This window comes from Penicillium malachiteum (genome assembly GCF_028827825.1).
Source record: "Penicillium malachiteum strain IBT 17515 chromosome Unknown utg000002l:1.0-8849297.0:1.0-8852440.0, whole genome shotgun sequence".
In the NCBI taxonomy this organism is placed as follows: Eukaryota; Fungi; Ascomycota; class Eurotiomycetes; order Eurotiales; family Aspergillaceae; genus Penicillium; species Penicillium malachiteum.
In genome coordinates this window covers 7,249,444-7,275,608 of record NW_026643095.1, presented here as the reverse complement: position 1 = coordinate 7,275,608, position 26,165 = coordinate 7,249,444, and the positions used below count along the sequence as shown (strand labels likewise).

Here is a 26,165-nt window from a genome sequence, read left to right as displayed (position 1 = left end):
CGAGAGACTTCCCTCAAGAGACCTCTGCGATTTCATTGATTTCCCATGAGCTAGCAGAAGAAGTTGAAAACTGCCCATCTAACCAGGTATAACCTACTCTCTTTCCCCTGTCCCGTCATTGAAGGATCTTTGGTCCTGTATTTGTGTACTAGGCCGACGGCAAGCGGCCTATAAGAGCCATTCAAGAGAGATCCCCCTCCCCCGTTTGCCGTTAGATCTTCAGTGATTTGAGAATACATTCAAGATAATCGGCCAGAAATAGATTATGGGAACTCGTGTGGTCAACACAATTCCAATGTTGTACCCAACACCTATCTTCCAAGTTCAACCTCATTTCGGTCAATGCCTAAAATTGCCAAGTTCCATAACTTTTCTTTCATATTCTTCTCCTGGCTGTAAATAAGGACGTGGCGACACGTGATCCGAGTTCTTGGCGAGCTTTGCCCATACGAGCAAGATAGACGCTAGCAAGGCATCTGTGGATCCGTGAGTAGTGGCTCCGACTCGGAGTCACTTTTCTTGATATCCATATAAAGTCCAATCCCCACCTACTAACTCCAGAGCCAAATTTGACATTCAAAATCACAACCTTGGAACCATAACTTCTAGGTACTTGGAACAAGGGTGTTTTCGCCGCGTCCTACGAAATGGATGAATTCAGTTTTCATATGGATGAACCCACAAAGCATAGAGACATGGTTCAATTCTGTCTTAAAACTATGCAGAGCCATTTACGGAAGAATATATGTAATCTACCAAGCCCCGGAACGCGCAGGACAGAGATCGACCCTCAGCGTATCCGCCAGTATTTCCCACCGGAATTACGACACTCCTGTCGCTACTGGATATCTCACCTGGAACAAAGCCAGTCTTTACCTATTGAGGTGGAGGATATCCTAAACTTCCTCCGGGAGCATTTTCTGCACTGGGTGGAAGCCATGTGTTTGCTGGGTCTGATATCGGAGGCTGTGAGTATGCTTGGTGTCCTCCATACCTTGATACTGGTAAGAAATCCATTGGATAGGTACCTACGATTTACACTAATACATGTTGCTCAAGGACAATGGTAGCAATTCTTCAGTGTCGGATTTCATATACGACATAAGATGCTTTGTTCTTAAATACCGTCAAATTGCCGATCAAGCACCTCTTCAAATTTATTGGGCCGGGTTGCTTTTTGCACCTCGAACAACAATGATCCGTGAAGAGTTCCAGTCAGAGCTCCCTAGCTGGGTCTGCCAGTTCGAACAAGTCAAAGAAAAATGGGGTCCAGAAATGCAGACTCTCGAGAGTAATTCGATGTCTGTTTCCTCGGTAGCCTTCTCGCCCGACGGCAAGTTGCTAGCGTCTGGCTCCACAGGTGATACTGTGCATATCTGGGACACTGCGACGGGGGGGCCTACAGCAGACTCTCAAAGGTATTCCTCCTTGGAGTCCTTGTAGCAGAGTTCAATCAGTAGCTTTCTCACCGGACGGTCAGTCACTAGCGTGTGACTCCAGTGATCACACTATACAACTCTGGGATATAGCGACAGGCAGTATACGGTATACTCTCAAGGGTCATTCGAGCTATGTTACCTCAGTAGCCTTCTCGCCAGATGGCCAACTACTGGTGTCTGGCTCTGGTGATAATACTGTGCGGCTCTGGGATACAGCGACTGGTCGTCTAAAGCAGACAATCGAGGGCCATACGCATGGAGTTGAGTCAGTAGCCTTCTCGCCTAACGGCCAACTACTTGCGTCTGGCTCGAAACAAGATCCAGTGGAACTTTGGGATACAGAGACAGGAAGCGGACTGAATTCTTTCTCTTTAGACTGGCTTATTGGGGTAGCCTCCTCACTAGCTTTCTCATTCGATAGCCAGCTACTCGCATGCGGTTCTAATGAGAATATTATCCATATCTGGGATATAGCAACGGGTGATGTAAAGCATCGGCTCAAGGGTCATCTAGGCTGGGTCTTCTCAGTGGCCTTCTCACCGAACGGCCAGCTATTAGCCTCTGGATCCTTTGATAAAACCATAAAGCTATGGGACACAGCAACAGGTAGCCTACAGCAGACTCTCAAGGGTCATTTGGACCACGTTACCTCAGTAGCGTTCTCGCCTGATGGTCGGCTGCTAGGATCCAGCTCTGACGACGAAACGCTTCGAATCTGGGATGTGAGCAGCTTGAGCCTACAGCAGGCACATAAGGACCAGTCAGGCTGTGTTGCATCCATAGCCACTTTGCCCGATAAACGGGTAGAACTGGGTTGGGTCACCTCAGTTGTCTTCTCGCCTAATGGCCAACAGCTAGCGGCCTGCCCTAACGACAATACCGTGCAACTCTGGGACATATCAACGAGAAGCCTGCAGCAAACTCTCAAGGGCCATTCAGATTGGATTCGTTTAGTGATCTTCTCACCTAACAGTCAACGGTTGGCATCCGCCTCTTGCGACAATACCATCCGGCTATGGGACACAGCGACAGGTAGCCTACAGCATACTTTCGAGGGTCATTCAGATCGGATTCGCTTAATAGCCTTCTCACCAGATGGTCAACTACTAGCATCATGCTCATCTGATAATAAAATCTGGCTCTGGGATGTCCGGACAGGCAACCTACAGCAAACTCTGAACGGCCATACAAGCTGTGTCGAGTCAATAGCCTTCTCTCCCGATGGCCAGCTATTAGCTTCTGGCTCTTACGATAAGACTATAAGTCTTTGGGATATAGCTGCAGGCAATATAAAGCAGACACTCAAGGGCCATGCATACCACATCAATTCAGTGGCCTTCTCGCCACATGGTCAGCTTCTAGCTTCAGGCTCTTATGATAAGACTATACGGCTCTGGGATATAGCTACAGGTAGCTTTCAGACACTCGAGGGCGATTCAAGCCCCATTACGTTGGTAGCGTTCTCGCCGAATGGCCGACTACTAGCGTCTACCTCTTCCGATGACACTTTAAGACTCTGGGACACGGTGACAGGCAGCTTGCAACATTCCTTCAACACTGATGGAACTGTTTCTAAACTCGAGTTTTCTGTTTGCGGATCATTTATAATCACAAACCTGGGCAGCCTCGATGTTCGATCTGGACATGACTCCGAGTCGGAGAATCATACCTCTGCCTCAACAGCGATCTTTGTTCACAATAAAAAGTGGATAAGCGTTAATGGCAGAGATGTACTATGGCTTCCTCCTGATTTTCGGCCTCACTGTTCTGCAATCGATGGAAGTTTACTTGTCTTTGGGCACACCTCCGGGGATGTTTCTTTTATAAATGTTCAACCATAGCAAGGGACAGCCACATAGAGATTGAAATACAAAGACAAAGTTATTGAGGATTAGAACTCGAAGTGGATCAGAGCTGAGAGTCTACTGCAGGATTGACATCTATGGCAATTGATATGATGATTAGTGATGGAATCCCGAGGAAGGAGGGTCTTCCGACCCGTTTATCCCGAGGTCTGCGAGGCACTTACTAGCACTGTCTTACCGGCTCCTTGCACTCCATTGAGACCTAGGAGGAGTGGTGGGGCATTACCGACGCTATACCGAGCTTCATGCGTTTTGAGACAGCCTAGGCGGAATTGGATGCAGTGGTGCGATCTATCGTCTACTATCGCCTTCTTGACTTGTTAATTCTGATGGGGTTTGTATAATGGGGAAGTCTGCATTTTATCGGCTAGGATATGCGGCATCTCCGATCGGCAGGAATCCGGGGTTTCTACATGCGGGGAATCTTCTATAGAGAGGATAGTCTCAATAGAATCATGATGGTTTGGATAGAAATTATGCTTTTTGTCTATATGGACTACCAATAGTAACTTGAATTATTTCTCTACTAGTAGAGTATATAGTCTCGAATCACAGTACATTCTTATCCATGTGTACAATAACTTATGACGTTGTTGGTCACATGGAGTACGGCATCAATACACAAATTCATAAGACAAAATCAATAATAATCACCTCCAGGGGTTGGGAATAGTGCCAGATTAGATGTGATAATTTAGTATAGAATATCTCAGCATGATTCTCGATTTCTCACCTCGTCATAATCGAAATATCTCATGTCGGCATGTGAAGTGACCGTGATCTGCCCGTGGTAAAATGTATGTTACATTACACAGCTTCAACGTGCCGAGGTCCATTTGTACCGAGCTTGGGGCTGCTTTAAACATCATCATCCCCCTCCACATTTTTCTCCTTTCCCCAACTTCTAGTTCTGACCCCCATACCTTGAACTAGTCGGTATATCATAAAACTATTCATAATGTCAGAGCTGCGCTTTGATAATCAGACCGTCGTCGTCACCGGCGCCGGTGGTGGTTTGGGAAAGGCATATGCGCTTTTCTTTGCCTCAAGAGGTGCTAACGTTGTCGTGAATGACCTCGGTGGCTCTCACAAGGGTGAGGGACAGTCATCAAAGGTATGATCGAGTTTATTTGCCCCATGACTTGGAGTTGACAACGCCGGCTAACCAAACCCAGGCCGCAGATGTTGTCGTTGAGGAGATCCGCGCCGCGGGCGGAAAGGCGGTCGCCAACTACGACAGTGTTGAGAACGGCGAGGCCATCATCGATACCGCTATTAAGAACTTCGGACGCGTGGATATTCTCATCAACAATGCTGGTATCCTGCGGGATATCAGCTTCAAGAACATGAAGGACCAAGACTGGGATTTGATTACCCGGGTACACACATACGGTGCTTACAAGGTATGGCCCCATTATTCTATGACTATGGCGGATGAGAGGGACTATGGAAATAATCATACTAATCTTTCTTGCTTGATGATAGTGTGCTCGTGCCGCATGGCCTCACTTCCGCAAACAAAAGTTCGGTCGCGTCATTAACACTGCCTCGGCAGCTGGTCTGTTCGGCAACTTCGGCCAGGCCAACTACTCCGCCGCCAAGCTGGGCCAGGTTGGTTTCACAGAAACTCTGGCCAAGGAGGGTCTCAAGTATAATATTATTGCCAATGTGATTGCTCCCATTGCTGCCAGTCGTATGACTGCTACCGTGATGCCTCCTGATGTGTTGGAGAACCTGAAGCCTGACTGGGTTGTCCCCGTTGTGGCCCGTCTGGTTCACTCTTCCAACACTACCGAGACCGGTGGTATCTACGAGCTTGGTGGTGGTGCGGTTGCTAAGCTCCGCTGGGAGCGGGCCAAGGGCGCTCTGCTCAAGACCGATGAGTCCTTGACTCCAGGTGCTATCGCCCGCAAGTGGGCCGATGTCAATGACTTCTCTAAGCCTGACTACCCCTCAGGCCCTGCTGATTTCATGGGTCTCCTCGAGGATGGTCTGAAGCTGTCCAGTGCTCCCAAGGGTGAGGAGCCCGACTTCAAGGGCCGTGTGGCCTTGGTCACTGGTGGTGGTGCTGGTCTCGGCCGCGCTTACTGCTTGCTGTTCGCCAAGTACGGTGCTAAGGTTGTCGTCAACGACCTGATGGACCCTGAGCCTGTGGTTCAGGAGATCAAGAAGGCTGGTGGTGAGGCTGTTGGTAACAAGGCCAACTGCGAGGACGGTGACGCTGTCATCAAGTCCGCTATCGATGCCTTTGGACGCATTGATATCGTCGTTAACAATGCCGGCATCCTGCGTGACAAGGCTTTCACCAACATGGATGATAACCTCTGGAACTCGGTTCTCAATGTCCACCTTCGCGGAACCTACAAGGTGACCAAGGCTGCCTGGCCCTACTTCCTCAAGCAGAAGTATGGCCGTGTTGTCAACACTGCCAGTACCAGCGGTATCTACGGTAACTTCGGCCAGGCCAACTACGCTGCGGCCAAGCTGGGCATTCTTGGTCTCTCCCGTGCTCTTGCTGTCGAGGGTGCAAAGTACAACATCAAGGTCAACACCATTGCCCCCAATGCTGGTACCGCTATGACCCGTACCATCATGCCCGAGGAGATGGTCCAGGCCTTCAAGCCTGACTATGTTGCTCCTCTGGTTGCACTGCTGTGCTCTGATGCGACCCCCGAGCCCTCCACCAAGGGACTCTACGAGTGTGGTAGCGGCTGGTTCGGCCGTACCCGCTGGCAGCGATCTGGCGGTCACGGTTTCCCCGTGGATGTCAAGCTCACCCCCGAGGCTGTGCTCGCCAACTGGGAGAAGATTGTCAACTTTGACGATGACCGCTCAGACCACCCTGAGGATGCCCAGGAGGGCTCTGCTCGTGTGATGGCCAACATGAACAACCGTTCTGGTGGTGCCCCCGAGAACGAATACCTCAAGAACATCGAAGCTGCCAAGGCTGTCACCACTGAGGGCAGTGGATTTGACTTCGAGGATCGCGATGTCATTCTTTACAACCTGAGCTTGGGTGCCAAGCGCACTGACTTGCCTCTGGTTTACGAGAACCACGATCAATTCCAGGCCCTTCCCTCCTTCGGTGTGGTTCCCTGGTTTAACACCAGCCTCCCCTGGAGCTTCGACGACATTGTCAAGAACTTCTCCCCCATGATGCTGCTCCACGGTGAGCAATACATGGAGGTCCGCAAGTACCCCATCCCTACTGCGGCCAAGACTTTGACCTACCCCAAGCTTATCGACGTTGTTGACAAGGGCAACGCTGCTCTAGTTGTGTCTGGATTCACCACCAAGGATGCCGTTACTGGCGAGGACCTGTTCTACAACGAATCCACTGTCTTCATCCGTGGCAGCGGCGGCTTCGGTGGCTCTCCCAAGCCCACTGCCGTTCGCCCCAAGGCTGCTACTGCGGCTTACAAGCCTCCTCAGCGCCCGGCTGATGCCGTGGTCGAGGAGAAGACCTCCGAGGACCAGGCTGCTCTGTACCGCCTGAATGGCGACCGCAACCCGCTCCACATTGACCCCGAGTTCAGCAAGGTTGGTGGCTTCAAGACCCCCATTCTGCACGGTCTGTGCTCGCTCGGTGTGGCTGCCAAGTCTGTCTTTGCCAAGTACGGCGCCTACAAGAACCTTAAGGTTCGCTTCGCTGGTGTCGTCCTGCCTGGCCAGACTCTCCGCACTGAGATGTGGAAGGAGGGCAACACTGTCCTTTTCCAGGCTACCGTTGTCGAGACTGGCAAGCCTGCCATCACCGGCGCTGGTGCCGAGCTCCTGGAGGGCGCTAAGGCTAAGCTGTAAAATAGAACCTTGGAAGGGATTTGCGGTTGACACGATATACCATAGCATGCAAGCTGGGATATTCCAGCCAGAATGTGGGCTTGTTTGTACATACATCTTTTTATTTCGACTTTGTTTACTGCCTATGATATTTTCTTGATTCATGATAATGATATCTCTTTACCTTGGATTCATGTAGTCTTACATAGTGATAATTGTAGATAATAGGTAGTACTATTGCACTCCAGTGTATCTTCAAATTGGAATTTCAAGCTCTTTACTCCGTATTGCATGCATAATCGGCAAGTATTTACTTATGCAGCGCGCAAGGGGTCGGAAGTGACGATGCAGACAAAGCAAAATAGATATAATCAGAGCCTCAGTTACACAAAGCAAGGCCGAGACCATTCATATTTCAGCTTATTCTCTATTGCTGAAAATTGTGGAAGAAGATAAATCCAGGTATCAATCCATGACTGAGTGACTGAGACATCACCGGAGCACTGGATAAGGCAACCATTAAAGTCAACGTCTTATGTCACCGCCCCCATGCATCCCCTCTGCATTCCATCCCAACCGGCCTAAACATCCTCCGTCCCTCGAAAGGATTTCCCTCAGGCAGACCGAGATGTAGAAGCATCTTCTCTATCCCAACAATGGTGCTCTCGTTGTCGGTCCCCGGCTTCTCCAAATCCTCCACTTCTCCCCCACGCCCCGCCGATGGCACCGCGCCCGCACCACGCCGTCATCGCGGCTCGGCTTCCGGCTCTTCAACCAGTCGAAACACCTGGAAACCAGCTGTTCTGGGTGGTGGTACTTCAACATCGAATAACCAATCTATTACGCTGAGCGAAGCTCTACGCAACAACCCCTTCGGTAGCCCTTCGCGCTCATCCCGCCCGGTCCAGACACCTATCGATGAAACAAAGGAACGGAGGCAAGAACGTGATGATCTGAACTTGGCCCTTGAAGCTCTTGCTCGTATCTTTCCCGATGTGAAGATCGAGGTGTTCAGGGAACTGCTTGTACGCTTTGACGGAGATAGCAGGCTACACGTCTGCGTGGAGCAGTTGCTCCGTCACAAGAAGGAATGGGTTTCAGGAAGGTGGAATATACCCGAGGGGAATGATGGTGCGGATGAGGACGGCTCAGATGATTCTGCTGGACCTCAAGCTGGCTGTATTCATAATCCTTTACCAGACGGTGGTCTCGTGCCTCCAGAAGAACGATTCCGGTCGGATGAGTACAAGGCTGCTGTGCGGGCGACACTGGCTAAAGAATTTGGTAGTCTGAGCAAGAGCACCGTGGAAGGTGTTCTGGCTGAGGTGAACTTTAGCTATCTACGTGCGCGCCCAATATTACGAGATCTCTCACGGCGAACCTGGCGGGCTACATTCAATAGTATCCTGCCATCTTTTCGAAAGAAGAAAGATCGAGAAGAGCATCCGCTTATGGTGTGGCAACGCCGCAGTGATGGAGAAATCGTGCCAAAACTCAAAGTCACTGGCTCCGCTGAGCTGGACGAGGAATTAGACGCGATACTTGTCCTTCCGCTTCGGCAACAGAAGCGCGAGGAACAAGAAAGTACAGACTTTCAATTTGCCTTGGATATCAATGAGAAAGAAGCCAAAGCGGCCGATGCCATATATGAGTGTGAGTGCTGCTTAGCTGATGTGACTTTTGAACAAATTGCGACTTGCTCGGATAATGTTCATATAATATGCTATCATTGTATCCAGCGGACTACCTCTGAAGCCCTTTTTGGCCAAGGCTGGGGCAAATCTGTGGATTTGGAACATTCAACCCTGAAATGCATTGCACCACTATCTGTTGGTGCTTGTGAGGGATGTCTTCACCCGCAAATTGTGCGCCAGGCAATTCTACTCGATACAGCTGGTGCTGAGACGTACCGCAAATTCGAAGATCGACTAGCCTCCGAAACACTGCTGAAATCGCAACTGAAGTTGATTCGGTGCCCCTTCTGCAATTATGCTGAAGCCGATCCTGTCTATCATCCTTCATCTCGGGGAATCGGCTGGCGAATTCGTCGTGATGGAGGCGTTCCCCACACTATTTTTATGACCCTTCTTCTCCTTGATCTAGTTCCTGTACTTGTGATACCCTTCTTGATTCTCTTATTGCTCAACCCTTCTGCTGTAGCGGAAATATTCAACAACTCAATCCGCAATCTCTGTCTCAAGATTCGACCAAAAAGATTTAAATGCTCTAACTCCGCCTGCGCACGGGTAAGCTGCATGACCTGCCAAAAAGCATGGCGAGATCCTCATGTCTGTCATGAGCCATTACTACTAGACCTACGAGCAACCGTGGAAGCTGCTCGCACAGCGGCAGTGAAACGGACCTGTCCTCGCTGTGGTCTGTCATTCGTCAAGTCTTCTGGCTGCAACAAGCTTACCTGTGTCTGCGGATACTCAATGTGTTACCTCTGTCGCAAAGCCCTTGGCACCCCGATCCGAACCGAAGATCGGCACGGTGCCCGACGAAGACGAGGACTCGATTTAGAAGCCTACGATGGTCTCGCCGGTGATGTTGACGGCGCAGCCGAAGAAGAAATGTTCGAAGATGATGAATTCGAAGAACCAGAAGGCTATAAACACTTCTGTGAACACTTCCGTATTAACCCAGGCTCTCGCTGTAGTGAATGCACAAAATGTGATCTCTATCAAGCTGAAGACGAGGAAGTAGTTGCACGTCGTGCTGGAGAGAAAGCAGAGCGCGAATGGCTTATCCGACAGGGAAATGATTCCACTGTCAATGCTTCGGCTTCGGCTTTGGGTCTTCGAAATGTCAATCAAGATCTTTCGGCTGGCACGGAAGGCTCATCTGCTGCCCGCAACACTTCTACCTCATTATGGGACCTCCAGCTTAGTTCTGGTAAGCCCTGGGCTTACTGGTTTGGTGATGTTTGGGTGGATGGGAGGTGGAAATTAGAAGGCCAGGCTTTAGTAGACTGGGTCGTGGAACGAATCATTGTGATCGAGGATCCTTGATATATGTGTCTACTATTCTGTAGAACGAAATCTCTGTTTCTCCTGCATATTTCATTTGTCTTTGGCGAGCAAACTCGTGGGGAGCATCAGAATGGCTACAGTTTCCCATTCCTCCCAAGAGGATCTTCTCAATTGGACTGGCGTGTATTGGAGGAATGGATTTCTTTTGTGCATTGTACTGTGAATTGGGCGTTTGGAATGATATTATGACTGACATGACTCGCATGGCCTGTTTTGTTTTCTTTCTTTTTTCTTTCTCTCAGTGGACAGTAACATAGTCTCCTTGCTTTAATACATGATTCTCTTCTCCTATACTGAAATCCCTATTGTCTGGATACTACTTGATTTATTACTATACTGTCTACAAGAGCAACTATCTCGGACTAACTCTGATCTTGAAATCAATCATAATACTAACATTGGGATCAATCTTGCCTATGATAAATGAAACTAATAAGACAATGCAGGCTTTAAATACAGACCAAAATCCTCAACTCTTCTCATCTTTGTCCAACGCTGGATAATGAGGCATTTTCCAAGGGGAAGTATCATTCGCAAATCGCTCAAGAAAACTTGGGATGCCCAGCCAACATAGAAACCTCAAAGCGGCCAACCTCGCATTGATAGCCCACTGACTCTGAGGAAACATAAGCCTCAGATTGAATGAGCTAATCTCCTGAGCCTCATTGACAAGTGGTCTTAGCGTTTCATCGTATCTCTTGAGCGCCAGGGGCAAATCATCAGAATTCTGCGTAAGTTCACCAGCCAAAACATACGCCCCAATGAGACTACTCGTAGTCCCAAGGCCTGTCATCGGAGACGGACAATGCGCAGCATCCCCAAGCAGAACCACTCGACCTCGGGACCATGTATCAGTAGTCACTTGCACAATCTCCTGACAATAGAAATTCGTAGTATTGTCAAGACCAGCAAGGAATCGACTCGTCTCCCATCCCGCATCATGGAACTTCTCCACCCAGAACTTCTTCTGCGTCTCAACAGGTGCTTTCATAAGCTCATCGAATTTGTCAGGGTTACAGGTGTCTTTGAAAACGCAGTATACCTGCGTATCACTGTGTTCATGCCATCTCCGTAATATCGACCGCCGACCAGGACATGAGTAGAAAGTGAAGTAGTTGGTATCAGTCTCGATATGTGGAATGAACCAGTAAGCAATGTACACGCCCAGTTTACGATATTCATTGCTTCCCGGTGGGAGGATAGTTGATCGAATATGCGATCCCTGACCATCTGCGCCAACAAGTAGATCGAAAGAATCATGCGAGCCGTCTGAGAACTGAACGACGACTTTATCATCCTTCTCGTCATATCTCTCGACAGTTTCACCGAAGATGTACTTGACATTATCGTGGTCTTTTGTCTCGTTATAGAGAATGTTGACTAGGTCTCCACGCATGATCTCGTACTCAGATGTCGCAGCTTGGTTACCTGTTCCCAGTGTCACCGTTACCTCCCCAGCTGAGTTGATAAATTGTGCTCCTTTTTCATAAACGAGTTTCTCACGGATCTTCTCTAGTAGATCCATGCGCTTGATGATCTCGACGCCTTGGTTACGAATGTCAATCTGGGCGCCTGATGTGCGAAGGGAAGTGTTTCGCTCGACGACGGTGACACGATGGCCAACGCGAGCTAACCAGAACGCCAACGCAGGACCGGCGCATCCAGCGCCACTGATGAGAACTTTGAGACTTTTCATCTTATTTTGTTCAAGTTTCTTTTTGGTTGAAATTTGTGTGGGAATTTGCCCTGTCAATAAGTAAAGATTGTCAGTGTAACTCTCCCACTAAGGCACTAACTTGAAGGAGGGGAGATTAGGCGTACAACATTAATATGCACAAGCATATTTCGAGGGCTGTGCTTAAAACTTCCAATCAGGCAAATGAATAATATAGGAGATGGTTGGTCCGAATGAGAGTATTGCAGATAATTAAGCACAGGGGTTGTCAGATTCAAGTTAGACCAATATGCAAGGGAATAGATAGGTCATCGGAGAATTGCTTATACCAAGCAATAATGGATACATGACATGATAAAGTACAGAATAGATCGATCTCATTTTCTATATGCAGTAAAGACTCGGAGATCTATTCCCAACTCTTTCAAGTTGTGATGCATATGATGTACACGGATACTAATAGGCACCATTATTCACTAAATCACCGCCACTAGTCAACACTTGCAGCCAATCCACGTATATGTCCAAAAGCCACATGACATGTGCACAGTCACTCTCATTCAGTCTTTGCACCCAAAGACTCAGTTGCTTTTTCCTCGTCTGACTTTTTTTCTGCCCTTTTCTTTGCTTCTTCCTTTAGTGTGGCGTCATCGGCTCTGTTTAGTTCAACATGGGGTATCAGACAAAATGCAAGGATAAATGCCAAAGCGGACAACGATGCACCAATGAGAAAGATAATTCGAAAGCCCTTTTGGTAAGCCGGAATCAGGACACTTCGAATATGCGCCGCGTCCCAGTCAGACTGGCGTGATAAAAATGTCGAAGGGCTTGCCAGTAGAGATCGTGACTCTGATGCGGAGAGACCGAGGACCGATATAGAAGACGATACAATATTATTACTAGCAAAAAGCAGCAGTTAGTTCAAGTTGGTGACAATTCAGAAAAAGGAACCTTACATAATTGTCCCAGCGATTGCAAGGCCGAATGTACCACCGAGATTTCGAACGAAGCTGTTGAGATTAGAATGTTGTGCAGTGATCTTTAAGAGGGAGCCATACTTGCGAAATGCAGTGACAAAAGCCGTATCATGTCGTTCAACGCCAGCTTGGATTGCAATCAATGCCCTGCATTGGTCTATGTTAGAAATCCAGATGGGACCAGTAACCTTGGAAGGTTGTAACACTCACGGTTGCAGGGTATTCCCAACACCCACACCAGACAAGATACCATATCCAATCTGTTTCCCGAGTCCTGATGATTGATTGAGTGTTGACAAGAGACCAAGGCCTACTGCCCACATTGCCCAGCCAAATAATATGCATTCTCTGTATCGACCAATCCAGTGGACAACGAGTCCAGAGAGGGTACTGCATACAGCTAGGAGATTATTAGCAAATTGACCTGAAGGATTAAAAAGGGTACATCATGATACATTGTGTCACCGTAATAGGGAGCAGCATTGCACCTGCACCCAAGGTACTGTAGTTGAAGACCAGTTGGTAAAAGGTGGGGATATAGTAAATCTGAACCAGAAAGTTCCATCCCATGATGAACATGCTCAGTGAGCTACCATTGACAAGTTTCGTACGAAAAATGTGTAATGGGACCAAAGGCACGGAAGTTCCCTTCCACTGCCATAGCACAAAAGCAACTGAGACCACGAACCCAATAACCAACGACGCGACAACATGAGCGGAACTCCAAGCATACTCGCCGCCGCCCCAGTTCAAGCCAAGAATCAAAAGCGCAGTTCCTCCAAGTGCTAAAAACGCACCGAAGAAATCAATTGCCTTGATCTTGGCCTTCCAGTTTCCCTCTACCTCTCGAAGAGGCATGAAGAAGTAAACACAGCCTGCACAGATGACGGTCAACGGAAGGTTCAACCGAAAGATCCATCTCCAGGAATCATGAGATGCAGATGCCAATGCACCACCCGTTACCGGACCAATAGCGTAGGCGATGGCTACCACTGCGCCCAGAATACCTTGATACTTCCCTCTTTCACGGAGTGGAACCACATCGCTCACAATCATCTGTCCGAGGGTTACCAAACCACCCCCTCCGATTCCTGTGATGGCACGAAAAACGATCAATTGAGTGACATTCTGGGCCAGTGAAGCAGCCAAGGATCCGAAGAAGAATATCGCGAGCCCGATGAATAGGACGACTTTTCGGGACCAGATATCGGATAGTTTGCCGTATAGAAGCTGGAAACATGTTGATGTTCTACTTCATTAGCTTCGACTTTTTGATTTCGATTGATATGGCTTGCTTACACAAAGTATGCACCTGAGATCCAGGAGGATTGGTCGCTCGCTCCTAGCGCATTGCCGATGATGTACAGACAAGAGGCCAGTGTCGTCTGGTCCATCAATGCAACTAAATCGACAGTTGAGCATGCCAAAAAGATCTGATAAATACCAGCACTCAGCTTTCATTTCATACTTCATAGATCCAGAATCTGTTGCCCTGGTGGCTCGAGATCAAAATCACCAGACTTACCGTGATAATCGTTCGCCTAGGTACATAATTCGTCTGCTCATTAAAGAGTACCTTTGCCCCATTATTCTGACAACTGTCCACGGCGACCTCTGCTTCGCTATTTCCTATGGCACTAGAGCTAGGCTGCTCTGACCTATGTCCAAGAACTCCAGACATGACGGGCCACTTCACGAACGAACTGAAGATGAGAATGAATCTGCATTCAGAATCGCAGGTGAAGTCAAAGCTCCTAAATGATAAAACCACGCTTTTCTTCTCGAATTTTACATAACGACATAACGTCTGAATTGATAGGGTGGACTCGGAGTATGCGTACTCCATAGTTGAGCACATTTCTCGGTGCGGATAACACCCGATTCGACATAGATCGACACTGCAAAAGCGGAAGCACCTTGAATGAGCCTGACAGCGATCTGCGAGTTTCCTACCGTAACTTTCGCTAAGAACAAAACTGCTCAAACACTCTCAAGGTACTCGTATTATGCTCAAGCTAGGTCAATTTGGGGATCATTTTGCGGAGTTAGGACCGGAAAGATTCATGGCTTTGTGGCTGTGATGGGGGCAGACTTGGCATGTCTCATAGCCCTGGATGAATACCAGTTGACTTTGATGATCTACAATGTTCATCTGCTACTACCTGCTCCCTAGGCTACTAGAATACAGGATAGCTTACGGATTTCTGACTTCTTTTCTAGAACTATGTTCTTCGAGTCTATGTGGAGATAAGACATACATACCGGGGTATCTGGTTAGCAAGGCACCTGAATAACAATGGAGACCCCTTTATGATGATGGTCAGATTGTCGATCATGCCGTTTTCATACTTTCTGATCCATGCCCGGAATAAAATGAGCCTGTTCATGGAGATCTGGGCCGAGTTCCTAGAAATCCCTAGTAAGATTTGTATGACAGCGATTGTATCATAGCACAATTCCAGGTTTAAACATGAGTCAATTGGTGATTTCTTGGTTAGCCTTCCCCATTCATCAAATATTGAAGGCGAATTTTGACAAATAGCAGATCATGCTTGCAGCATTCCTACTGATCAAACTGGGTCCATGTGTCTGTCACGATCACGGCCCCTCATCTAAATCTTGCTAACTGGTATGCAAAACCACCAAGGTGGGACGGTGGGGAATATCTGCCTCTTTTTCCCTCTCTATCGGCATTTATTTAATTTATTTTGGCTTTATGGGCCTCAGAGAGGTGGTTAGATAGCAAGGGCTTATGCGTGCCGCTTATACCTGGCTGTTTTTGTACCAGTGGAGATGGGCCGTGTCTTTGTTTCTTAATATTATCTTGCTTTAAGATTACCTTCTCGTTGTAAACTATTTTAAAGGACTGAGCTGCCTCCTGGTATAAATCGGATTATAACTTGAAGTTTTGGTTCCAGCGAAACGACGCCTATACAATGACAATCTCAAATGAGCATAATGTTTACTTTGGGCCGGATTCATTGAAAAAGTATTTTGATCCGGATCAACAACCTCCTTTGCCTTTGGTTGAACTTCCTGAGTATCTCAATCCATATTATCAATATGGTGTTCGGATATATGCCAAAATGATGACCATGCACCCGGCCAATAATGTCAAGGCGATGCCAGGTAAGGCTGACACTAGAACCTCGATTCCTTCCGTCTAAAGTCCATTGTTGACATTTGAACTCATCCAACAGCGCTGAACATGCTTGAGACTAGCGTGGTCCCAAACAAGACGGATACCATTATCGAATACAGTTCTGGCTCAACGGTGATATCAATGTCAATGATTGCCCGAGTGATGCACGGTATCAACGACACACGAGCCTTCCTGAGCAATAAAACCAGCGATGCCAAGTTGAAGTTGATGCAGTTCTTCGGTCTTGATATCACTCTATTCGGAGGTCCATCACAGCCAGAGCCAATTGATCCTCGTGGTGGTATCCAGGATGCCCGAAGACAAGCCCGCCAGTCAGATAAAATCGTCAACCCCAATCAATACGAAAATGATGATAACTGGCAAGCACATATTCGATGGACCGGACCCCAGATATTCAGACAATTACCTGAGATCAACGTTCTTTGTGCTGGCATGGGTACTTCAGGGACAATCACTGGACTAGGCACCTACTTCAAGAGCGTGAAGCCATCGGTCACACGAGTTGGTGTTTGTACCGCAGCAGGAGACCGCGTACCTGGACCTAGATCATTTGCCCTGTTACGACCAGTTGAGTTTCCATGGAAAGATGCAGTTGATACCATTGAAGAAGTTGGATCCGTTGATTCATTTACACTGTCCCTGAAACTATGTCGCGAGGGACTGGTTTGTGGTCCATCATCCGGATTCAACCTGCAAGGTCTTTTCCAGATGATAGAGAAGCGAAAAGCTGCAGGGACTCTTGCGGACTTAGCCGGTTCAGATGGAATGACGCACTGTGTCTTTCTGTGCTGTGATCTACCCTATCAGTATATCGAGGAGTATTTTCAAAAGCTGACACCTGAACAATTCCCTCCCATCCGTAATGAGGTAAGAAAGCTTGTATGACGTTTCGACTTTCACTCTTTACCCCGCAAAGTACCGCTAACACCATATTATCCTGAATAGCGATTGGCCAAAGTCGACCTCCACCGATACGATGAGAGCTGGGAGCGGGATGCCCTGGAGGTTCTCCCACAAGTGTACCGAGCTCCTCGGTCCCTCGCGGAAAGCCAGCTGAGTGAGATCACGCTCAGACCCCAGAAACGAGTGATAGATCTTCGGCAAGCAGCAGACTTCCAAGCCTGGCATCTGCCAGAGTCTATCAGCTTACCGCTGACTAGCGTCGGGTCACGCACAGCGTCGCCGTTTTCGGATCCAGCCGTACTGGAGGCACAGTGGGTGGAGCTCGAACGGATCTTCGGCGATGACCGACTAGTCCCAGATCTCGGACCGCATCACGTTCTGGTGGTATGTTACGATGGGGACACAGCACGCGTGGCTACGAGTGTTCTTCGGGCGAAAGGCCTTCAAGCGGATAGTGTTCGTGGAGGTTTCCATGCGCTCCAGATGTATGGGATCGGGAATGAGGGCCCTGCCGTATCCACTAAAGTGTCTGGACCTATTGCGGCGACGGTATCTATTTCGGCAGTACCCCTTGATTGAAATGAATTGAGATCGTCATTCATTCTGTTCATCTAGGGGCAATCGAGAGAACCTTGGAAGACGGGAATGTAGGGTTGGATCTTCCATGTGAAGCGCTAAACCTATTATGGATGGACTTTTGGATTTTTTTGTTCATGTTTTTTATGTTAATAAGGCACTTTGATTGGTTAGAATGGCTTTTCTTATTGTTACGACATCTGGATTATTCTGGGGAATACAACCTCATGGACTCGGAACCGAGATCTCCCAAAGTCTAGATTGTAAGAAGAATCAGTTGAGAGAAGACTAGAGAGGAAATCTACGTCATGGCTGTTACATTTGAGATGAGACTGTGATTAATTGATGGTACAAGGAGTCATATAACAATATGGAGACTATGCCAGTGTCTATACACTGTCTCTATGATGCGATATGATCAAATCTCTACCAAACAGCTCAACGCCAGATGAAATAAGTTCAGTACCTGATTAATTCTATTCTTAAATCAATTGAGACCATGGATTTCATAATTAGACTCATACACTAGACCTAAATTGAAGTGAGCAAGTGCGCAAATTTGCTCATCTCATAATAGTACTTGCACCGAAAGCATGAAGCATTTAAATTTAAGACAACATAGTAGAGTAAAATTAACAGTTTCAGGAATATGATATAAGAAATTAAATCTGCTCATAGTGAATACTCAGGTGAATCACTCATCGCCCCTGGAATGCGGGTGGCCTCCTCTTGGATTCGCCATCATACTTCCCCAGTCCCGTTTTCGGTGCAACGTCCAACAACTTCACACCATGATTTCCATCCCGCAGTAACCGTTTCCAAACCTTGGACTGTCGATCATCCGATATATCCTGAGCGGGGTGCGCTCTTGTCATAATAACCCAGGAGTTTACAAGAGGCGTATACGGAGACCTCCATACATCCAGGAACAAGCATCTTATGCGGCTGACATAATGATGGACATGAAGATGATGGGAGGTGGTGTGCCCTGGCTTGATCAACCAGTGTTGCTTCACTCGTCTCGAGCAGACAAGTGCAAGTTGTCTCCTGAACAGTGTGCATATCGGAATTCCCACTGGCGCTACTGGTATGTACTTTGAGGGTCTCACAAACATTTGAAATATAGTATGCTGACGTGGGATGTTTCTGCAGGTACCAATCTGACCATGTATACGCACTAGCTATAGTCTACTTCTGTTGCGCGGTGATCGGTGTATTCGCCATCTCGAACTTTCTTGTCAGATACTCCCCGGACTGGGTCAAACGCACTCAAGTATGGCGGGCTACTACTTCGATGTCTCGATACTTAGCTTATCGAGGATATGGAACAAAAGCATTACGGTACTGGTCTCCATCATTGGGGGTGTTATTGCTGGGTATAGTCGGAGCAGGATTCTTCCTTGGTGAGAATTTGTGGCATCAAATTGAGAGCGACAAAGGACTAATTTGACATATAGGAATGACTCTTGGCCCGCAGCCGTACTACTGGCCGACAGATGCAAATTATGGGAGCAGTCCTCCTATAGCGACTCGAGCTGGGTGGATGGCTCTAGCATTGCTACCATTTGTTCTGTAAGGTGAACAGCAGTCATGAGAAACATACCAGTCACTAATTCTTGACAATAGTGCTTTAAGTGCCAAGGCAAATATGATCTCTGTGTTAACGGGAATTCCTCATGAGAAGCTTCAGGTCTTCCACCACTGGACGAGCTATGCTATGTTTGCTCTGGCACTCGTCCACACATTTCCATTCATTATCTATCACATCTCGAAAGGTGATATGGTAAAACAATGGAAGACGAGTGTCGTATATTGGACTGGAACTGTTGCAATAATCTCACAGGCGTATTTGACTCTCATGTCTCTGCCTTTTATTCGGTACGTCAGTAATGGATGAATTTTGGAAAAAATCTACTAATAACCCTGCAGTAACCGGTTTTATGAGTTCTTTAAAGCTACTCATATCTTTGCAGCTGTTGTCTTTGTCGTCTTTTTCTTCCTCCACTGTGACTTCCGTCTTTCCTCATGGTATGCTATATCTCTTATTAGATAACTTCAATTACTAACACAAAATAGGGACTACTTTATCGCGACTGGTTCAATCTACCTTCTATGCTTGGTAGCATCCCAAGTCCGCACCTACATTATCAATGGACTCCATACAGCGACACTCGAAGTCATTCCAAGTGGTCTTGTTCGGGTAACAGCCCCAACAACAATCAATTGGACACCAGGCCAACATGTATTCGTGCGATTTTTGACCTCAGACCTACATCTTCTAACCGCTCACCCGTTCACAATCTCTTCCGTCTGCAAAAACCCCAATGAAACTAGCAAAGCCTCCGAACTTATTTTCTATATTAAGCCTCGCGGAGGCGTGACTGGACGCCTCGCAGCCATTGCAATGAAAAACCCCGGGTGCTCAAAGAAGATCCTGATTGAGGGACCATACGGAGGTGTAAGTGCACACCATATGGCTCATTTCGATACGATCCTCGTCATTGCCGGTGGCTCGGGAGGTGGATTTTCACTTGCGACGGTTGATGAAGCGCTACGACTATCTGCCTTAGAGTCCAAGGATATCATACCAGGACATGATGGTCGTCGCAATTTACAAGTCATCTTCTCAACTCGTGATACCGAGATGGCTGATTGGTACGTCGCCGAGATTGAGTCCCGCCTTTCTCATTCAACGACTCTTTCTCCAGACCTAGATAGCGGGTACGAGACATCTGTTTCAGTGCACGTTACATCTCGTGTGAACTCGGCATCCTCATCACCAGCGATTGGCTTTGAAAAAGATACGAGCAAATTGCCACCGACAGAGATCACGACAACGGGAACTTTCAGTTTGAATGTCCACCGCAATGCCCGGCCTGATATCTCGGGCTTGATTGCGCGGACAGTGGCAATGTCTGGTAGCCAGGGTAAATATGTTGGAAGAAAGCAGCGGATTGGAGTGTTGGTTTGTGGACCTGCTTCTATGATCCATGATACTCGGAATGCGGCAGCTTTGGCTCAGGCGCGAGTGCTAGGGGGTGAGGTTGAGGAGCTCTACCTGCACTCTGAACCTTTTGCGTAAGTATTACTGGGAACTGAACTATGTGACTTTGACAGTTCATCGACTAACTATATGTGCAGGTGGTGATTTGCTTCATTTCGAGTATTTTATCTGCTGGTCTGATACTGCTCTCTTGACAAGTACATTTTCTTGCTTTTATACATAATTTACCGAACTAGCTGAACATTTACCAATGTGCTTAATTTATTCACTTATAATTACCTCCTTGCAATTTGCGCATCAGGGATGCCTGAGCACGCGAGCACTGGCAGGTTCATTGCCGAGCGCTAGATTGTTGATCGTCTGGATATCTCGTATATATGGACAAGGACTAGTAGACATCAAATAGAAACTATTTAGTCTGATATACTTTCAGATCAAAGAGAGCATTGGAAGATCTTGAAATAAATGAAAGGTTGACTGTGATGAAACCAAAGCTATGTAATCATGCAGCGACTTCCCCGCGTTAACGAAAAGTCGGGGTAAGCTCCACCTATGAATAGTCTTCTCTCTCATCTCACCACTTCCTTCCTCCTCAACTCCATCTGCATCTCTCTACCATCAACGGCTACCCTATTAAGCAACCCCAAATCCATTACTACCCAAACATCAACTTGAACCACCATGACCCGCGGCTTCGCAACCATCACGCCCGAATGCGAGGCTGCATTCGACGCCGTCAAGGAAACCGACGACCTTAATTACGTCATTTATCAGGCCTCAGCACACGACAAGAAGATCACAGTCGCCGAGTCAGGCAAATACGAGGACTACGCAGAGTTCGTGGCTCATTTCAAGGATGATACACCTCGCTACGCGGTCGTGGAATTGAGTTATGATTTTCCCGGTGGTGATAAACCACGTCACAAGTTGGCTTTCATTACATGGTATGGGTTCTTGAATCTCATCAGCTGATTTCTACATATGCATGCATGGCTTGGAGCTAGCTTGTTTCCGTGGAGACCGTGATCGTATGATTTCTTGCCTGATGCTAATCGTTCGATTCGGATCCAGGGTCCCCGAAGGAGCGAGTATCCACGATAAGAGCTACTATACTTCCAACAAGGATCATCTTTATCGCGCACTTCTAGATATCAGTCTTCATGTACAGGCGCATACTCAGGCGGATCTTGCTCATGCTGCAAGTATGTGTCTGGCAATTCCTATGTGGAATGGTTGGTGGTGGGACATGCTGACTGTCTTTATAGTTCTGAACAAGTTCAAGGCTCTTTGAGCGAGTCATTGACTCTGATATTGATATTGATATGGGTCAGAGAATTGGTCTCAATATGGGGGTGATGGCTTTGCATTATTTTATCTAGCAGCCAAGAACGAGTAGCCAATGATGATATATGTACTATTCAACTTTCCACGGGATATGGGTTCTTCTCCGTAGACAGTATGTACAGTAGTAGTAGCACTATCATTATCATTAATAGTAGGGAAGAAGGACATAGGTGGTAGCATTCAAATGTTGAACTGCTAAAACCAGTAGTTTATCAATTATGTCGTAGAGACATAGATCCACGCAATTCCAAGTTCAAAAAGACTATCATTGATCTATCAGTGATATTAACAAGACGCATCTTTGCAACTCTAGTAAATATACCAGATGGAAATATTGCACAATCGAATCAGCAGCACAAGGGTCAATCAAACCGAAAATAAATCACAGACCCAAGAGTCAACGACAACGCGAACAGAAATCAAGAATCAAGTCTAGTTAGTAGATTCTATTCAACGCCATGGCCATATGATAAATGCAGTTCCTGTTCAAAACAGGAGAAGCAGGGAAGAAAATGACAAAAAAGAGAGAAAAATCCAGACCAGACTCCATTCTTCTGAACTCCGAATCAATCACAAAGCCAAGGCCCAGAAAGAAATAGAAAGAAAAAGTACATCTAGAGCGGAGATTGAATCAGGATCTGGACCAACAAAAAACAAACAAATACAAGGGAAGAATCGTTAATTCGTAATTCAATTCTTCTCCAGTTTAGCCATTAACGCCGCTCTCATCCGGACATTAACAACTCCACCAACACCATAAGCCGGAACAATCTTGCCCATACGCGCAAACGAACTAGAGATATAATCTCTTCGAATACGCGCCGCGCGATCACCCCAGGGTAATCCACCGGGCGGTTGTCTGTTATACAGATCAAGACCAAGGAGATGCATTGGCGTACTAGCGAATTGCATAAGAGCCGGACAAGAGAATTGCGCGATAGTAGCCTTCATGCGAGAAGTTTCGGCGATAAAGTCGGGTATTGAGGGTGCGATAAGAGAGGGAACGTTAAATGAGGCGAAGATGGTGATACTATCACGGAGACAGAAGAGGCCGTATGAGACTTTTGGGATCTTGGGGGCGGAAGCGGTCATTGGGGGATGGCAACTGAATGATGATGCGCCTGTGCCTGCGCCTGCACCGGAGGAAGGTTGAGTTGGTGGAGGGTTGGCACCGAAGATTTTGGCAAATCGCGCATCTTTGTATACGCAGATTGCCATGTTGACGGCTGTGGTGGAAAGGAATTTTAGGGGGACCGGCGGTTACGGTGGAATATGACTGATCGCGAAGAGTGGAAGAGAGGGTATCGATGGCATTGGCGGTTAAATATGTGGCGCTGTACAGGGTGTAGATGAGGATGAATGGTGTGCTCAAGAAGAATCCGCTGGGTTTTGAGACCATAGACCGTACACAGTTGGTGAGGGTTTGTCGGATGGGAAAACCTTTTGAGGCCTTTTCGATAATGGCTCTGTAGATAGGAAATGATGAGATTTTCTGTTTTGATCCCTACTTTGGTCCATTCCTCGAAATGGCTCATCGCTGATATTTTTTCTTCACTCCGCACTTACCGATCAATAATAGTGATCAGCGGACATGTCAGCGCGCCGGCAGTTGCTGCACTGGCGACATCGACACCCAATCGAAGTCCGAGATCTTTGGTATTCCATGTTGGAGGTTTTTGTATCGTCACTGGGGGCGCCATCTTTGGTCGCGTAATGGGGTGATCGGAGACCGTGGTCATGTTGAAATTATTATCCTGCGCGATTGGAGCATCGCGAGTCATACTCATGCGGTAATTTCGAGTAAGATTACCGGGATCTGGTTCATCGGGCAGCAATGAAGTGCCTGAAGAGTTTCCCTTGTTGAAGATGGGAGAAAGAAGAATTACGATGATGCAAAAGCAAATGAAGAAGATGCAATTACCAAGCTCTTAACCGGAGAAAGTGAGGCTCACTCCGGACGAGAAAGGACCGGGGGCGACCCGGTGCCGAAGTCTCCGATGCCGGATTCTTGGTTAGCGGATAAACGATCAAACACCTTTAAATCATAGTAATTCATATTCATATATTTCATTTTAACAAATCCCCATTAAACGCCTCCAGTTATTCACAAATATGGGAGAAAAAAAAAGACAAAAGTGAAATAAGTATTTGAGTATTTAACCTCCTACTCAGATGCAGTGTTCGCAGTAAATCCATCCAGATTCATATTCACGGCCCCGGATTGGACGAGCTGTGGCAAAAAAAATGATTAGTATGGGAGTTTTATCTTTAGCCATTCAGGATTCAGGGAAAACATACCGCACGGCGCAGATCATCGATGAGATCATCAACATCTTCAATTCCAACACACAATCGAATCAGATCCTCAGGCATGGCGCGCTCCGCCCGTGTCTTAGCGTCAATACTAGCATGGCTCATCCGGCAAGGCATACTAATCAGAGAGTTGACACAGCCGAAACTAACACTGATAGCCCAGATCTTTGCGCTCTCAACAATGCGCTCACTAACATCAACGTCTCCAGTCTCAAAGGAGAGCACGGCGCCTGCACCGCGTGCCATCGAGTTGTGGAGCTCATACTGGGGGTGCGAGCGCAGACCTGGGTATCGCACCTTGAATCCATGCGACTCCAAGAACTCAGCGATACGCTGAGCGTTGCTCTGCTGCTGGTCCATACGGACCTTCAGAGTCTTAACACCACGCATCAACAGCCATGAGTCAAAGGGTGACAGACCACATCCTGATGCGTTGATAGGGAAGTACAATCGCTCACCCAAAGCCAGGTCATTCACGGCAAGAACACCGGCCATCAGGTCATGGTGACCAGACAGGTACTTGGTACCACTCTCGTAGACAATATCAGCGCCCAGCTCAAGAGGGTTCAGTAGCAAGGGCGACATCATAGTGTTATCCACAGACACCAAGCAGTTGGGGTTGGCCTCGTGGGCAGCGGTAGCGATCTTGGGGATATCGACAATCTTAATCAAGGGGTTGGTGGGGGTCTCGAGGAGGACCATAGCGGTCTTCTCACTCAGAACCTCCATGACCTTCTCTGGCTGTGTGGTGTCGACGTGGTGCACGACAATGCCTCCATTGGTTGAGAGGTACTTCAACAGGCGGTGTGAACCACCATACAAATCATCACCAGTGACAACTTCATCGCCTGGTCGCAAGAGACGAGTGATGACGTCCAAGGCTGCCATACCAGATGAAACAACGAGAGCACGCTGGGCGGACATGATCTTGGCTAGGTGTCGCTCGAGGTGGGTGCGAGTAGGGTTACCAGAGCGAGTGTAGTCATATTCACCACCCCCGCTGCCGGATGATTGTTTGAATGTAGCACTCTGTAGAATGGTAAGAGTATAATAATTAGCAAATTTGCACGTTTTTGATCGAAATTGGCCATCTGCCCTGTGTTTGTCATTCATACCTGGTAAATTGGCACACTGCTAGCATTGTACTGGTCATTGCTATCGGTATAGACCAATTCAGTGGCAATATTATACCGGCGACCGGTGTGTGGGCTGGACGGAGCTGGGGATGGGGGTAGGTCATTGCCCTGGAGGTCAACCTGGGGGAATGCCTTCTTCACCGAGCTTGACGCTCCTGCATCATTGTTGGATGCTCCGGATCCTGAAGCCGACATCGCTTTTCTGCAAGGCGGGGCAGACGCACAGATGGGAGGGTGGGTAAAGAGGCGTGATAAGAGGAGGGTAATTGGATTGATCTGATGATACTGATCTTAAAAATTGACAGAAAACAACAAAAAAAGGTATCACGATGAGTCAAGGGAGAAATGGAATTGAAGAATCAAAAAATGTCGAATGCTGCGTTCTTCCACTTTCCCCCAGACTTGCTATGACTCCGCTCTCGGAGAGTCCTGATTGGTCTAATTGAAGGAACTGCGATTTCGTCATCCGCTAGTCCGAGATAGGTTAGATCAGATATATTTGTGATGATTGGTGATATTAATGGCTTCAGCCAGTGTTGTATATGTAGGTATGGAATAAGAAAGATAGAAAGAACAAATAAATTTGAAATAGAAATTAAAGCAACAGTATATGTATAAGGGGAGAGAATAGCACTCGCATAATTAATATTAAAATTAACCGCTACTAAGCCAATCTGGGCCAATTAAACAAAAGCGGCGAAACTAGTTTCCCCGACATACTTTACTACCAGTTGACTACTATATGTGCTCGACACTACTTTTGGTATGTTTTTATATACCTTCCAAGGTTACTATGTCTATAGCGGTGTCAGATAGTATGTACTAGTTAGAAAATAAGAATGTATGTAGGTAATTCCGATATTTCTCTTATTATATCCCTTGGGGGTATCACTATAGTAGCTTGGTAGTGGTTGTCCTTGGTAGATCAGCTGAGTAGAGGCTGACGAACTTAAAGTAG

General features: G+C 47.4%; 10 protein-coding genes across 10 annotated transcripts; 6 read left to right on the top strand and 4 right to left on the bottom strand.

Annotated features, from left to right (window-relative positions):
* Window positions 1-647: 647 nt before the first annotated feature.
* On the top strand, window positions 648-3,280 carry N7483_005692 (WD40 repeat domain-containing protein; the record flags this gene model as incomplete). Its single annotated transcript, XM_057089129.1, has 3 exons — window positions 648-1,004; window positions 1,060-1,418; window positions 1,501-3,280. The coding sequence occupies 3 exons, from the start codon at window positions 648-650 to the stop codon at window positions 3,278-3,280; spliced, it is 2,496 nt and encodes an 831-aa protein (XP_056948958.1).
* Window positions 3,281-4,262: 982 nt separating this feature from the next.
* mfp (putative peroxisomal multifunctional beta-oxidation protein (MFP)) lies at window positions 4,263-7,105 on the top strand (the record flags this gene model as incomplete). Its single annotated transcript, XM_057089128.1, has 3 exons — window positions 4,263-4,418; window positions 4,480-4,707; window positions 4,790-7,105. The coding sequence occupies 3 exons, from the start codon at window positions 4,263-4,265 to the stop codon at window positions 7,103-7,105; spliced, it is 2,700 nt and encodes an 899-aa protein (XP_056948957.1).
* A 635-nt stretch (window positions 7,106-7,740) lies between these two features.
* On the top strand, window positions 7,741-10,095 carry N7483_005690 (E3 ubiquitin-protein ligase; the record flags this gene model as incomplete). Its single annotated transcript, XM_057089127.1, has 1 exon — window positions 7,741-10,095. The coding sequence occupies one exon, from the start codon at window positions 7,741-7,743 to the stop codon at window positions 10,093-10,095; it is 2,355 nt and encodes a 784-aa protein (XP_056948956.1).
* Window positions 10,096-10,585: 490 nt separating this feature from the next.
* N7483_005689 (oxidoreductase protein) lies at window positions 10,586-11,812 on the bottom strand (the record flags this gene model as incomplete). The annotated part of the gene is made up of 1 exon (XM_057089126.1): window positions 10,586-11,812. One exon carries the CDS (start codon window positions 11,810-11,812, stop codon window positions 10,586-10,588), a length of 1,227 nt encoding a protein of 408 aa, XP_056948955.1.
* A 535-nt stretch (window positions 11,813-12,347) lies between these two features.
* On the bottom strand, window positions 12,348-14,449 carry N7483_005688 (uncharacterized protein; the record flags this gene model as incomplete). The annotated part of the gene is made up of 6 exons (XM_057089125.1): window positions 12,348-12,690; window positions 12,748-12,915; window positions 12,979-13,168; window positions 13,224-14,017; window positions 14,068-14,201; window positions 14,294-14,449. 6 exons carry the CDS (start codon window positions 14,447-14,449, stop codon window positions 12,348-12,350), a joined length of 1,785 nt encoding a protein of 594 aa, XP_056948954.1.
* Window positions 14,450-15,686: 1,237 nt separating this feature from the next.
* On the top strand, window positions 15,687-17,413 carry N7483_005687 (putative cysteine synthase B; the record flags this gene model as incomplete). Its single annotated transcript, XM_057089124.1, has 3 exons — window positions 15,687-15,897; window positions 15,969-16,798; window positions 16,877-17,413. Coding segments are annotated over 3 exons (1,578 nt in total), but the record flags the coding sequence as incomplete, so codon positions are not given.
* Window positions 17,414-18,363: 950 nt separating this feature from the next.
* On the top strand, window positions 18,364-20,558 carry N7483_005686 (ferric reductase family protein; the record flags this gene model as incomplete). The annotated part of the gene is made up of 7 exons (XM_057089123.1): window positions 18,364-18,497; window positions 18,563-18,813; window positions 18,868-18,982; window positions 19,037-19,288; window positions 19,340-19,438; window positions 19,487-20,488; window positions 20,552-20,558. 7 exons carry the CDS (start codon window positions 18,364-18,366, stop codon window positions 20,556-20,558), a joined length of 1,860 nt encoding a protein of 619 aa, XP_056948952.1.
* A 537-nt stretch (window positions 20,559-21,095) lies between these two features.
* On the top strand, window positions 21,096-21,705 carry N7483_005685 (actin-binding ADF family protein; the record flags this gene model as incomplete). The annotated part of the gene is made up of 3 exons (XM_057089122.1): window positions 21,096-21,358; window positions 21,486-21,616; window positions 21,680-21,705. The coding sequence occupies 3 exons, from the start codon at window positions 21,096-21,098 to the stop codon at window positions 21,703-21,705; spliced, it is 420 nt and encodes a 139-aa protein (XP_056948951.1).
* Window positions 21,706-22,448: 743 nt separating this feature from the next.
* On the bottom strand, window positions 22,449-23,497 carry N7483_005684 (uncharacterized protein; the record flags this gene model as incomplete). Its single annotated transcript, XM_057089121.1, has 3 exons — window positions 22,449-22,954; window positions 23,013-23,224; window positions 23,325-23,497. The coding sequence occupies 3 exons, from the start codon at window positions 23,495-23,497 to the stop codon at window positions 22,449-22,451; spliced, it is 891 nt and encodes a 296-aa protein (XP_056948950.1).
* A 425-nt stretch (window positions 23,498-23,922) lies between these two features.
* Window positions 23,923-25,402, bottom strand: N7483_005683 (cystathionine beta-lyase STR3; the record flags this gene model as incomplete). Its single annotated transcript, XM_057089120.1, has 3 exons — window positions 23,923-23,988; window positions 24,057-25,100; window positions 25,187-25,402. 3 exons carry the CDS (start codon window positions 25,400-25,402, stop codon window positions 23,923-23,925), a joined length of 1,326 nt encoding a protein of 441 aa, XP_056948949.1.
* Between the last annotated feature and the right edge of the window lie 763 nt (window positions 25,403-26,165).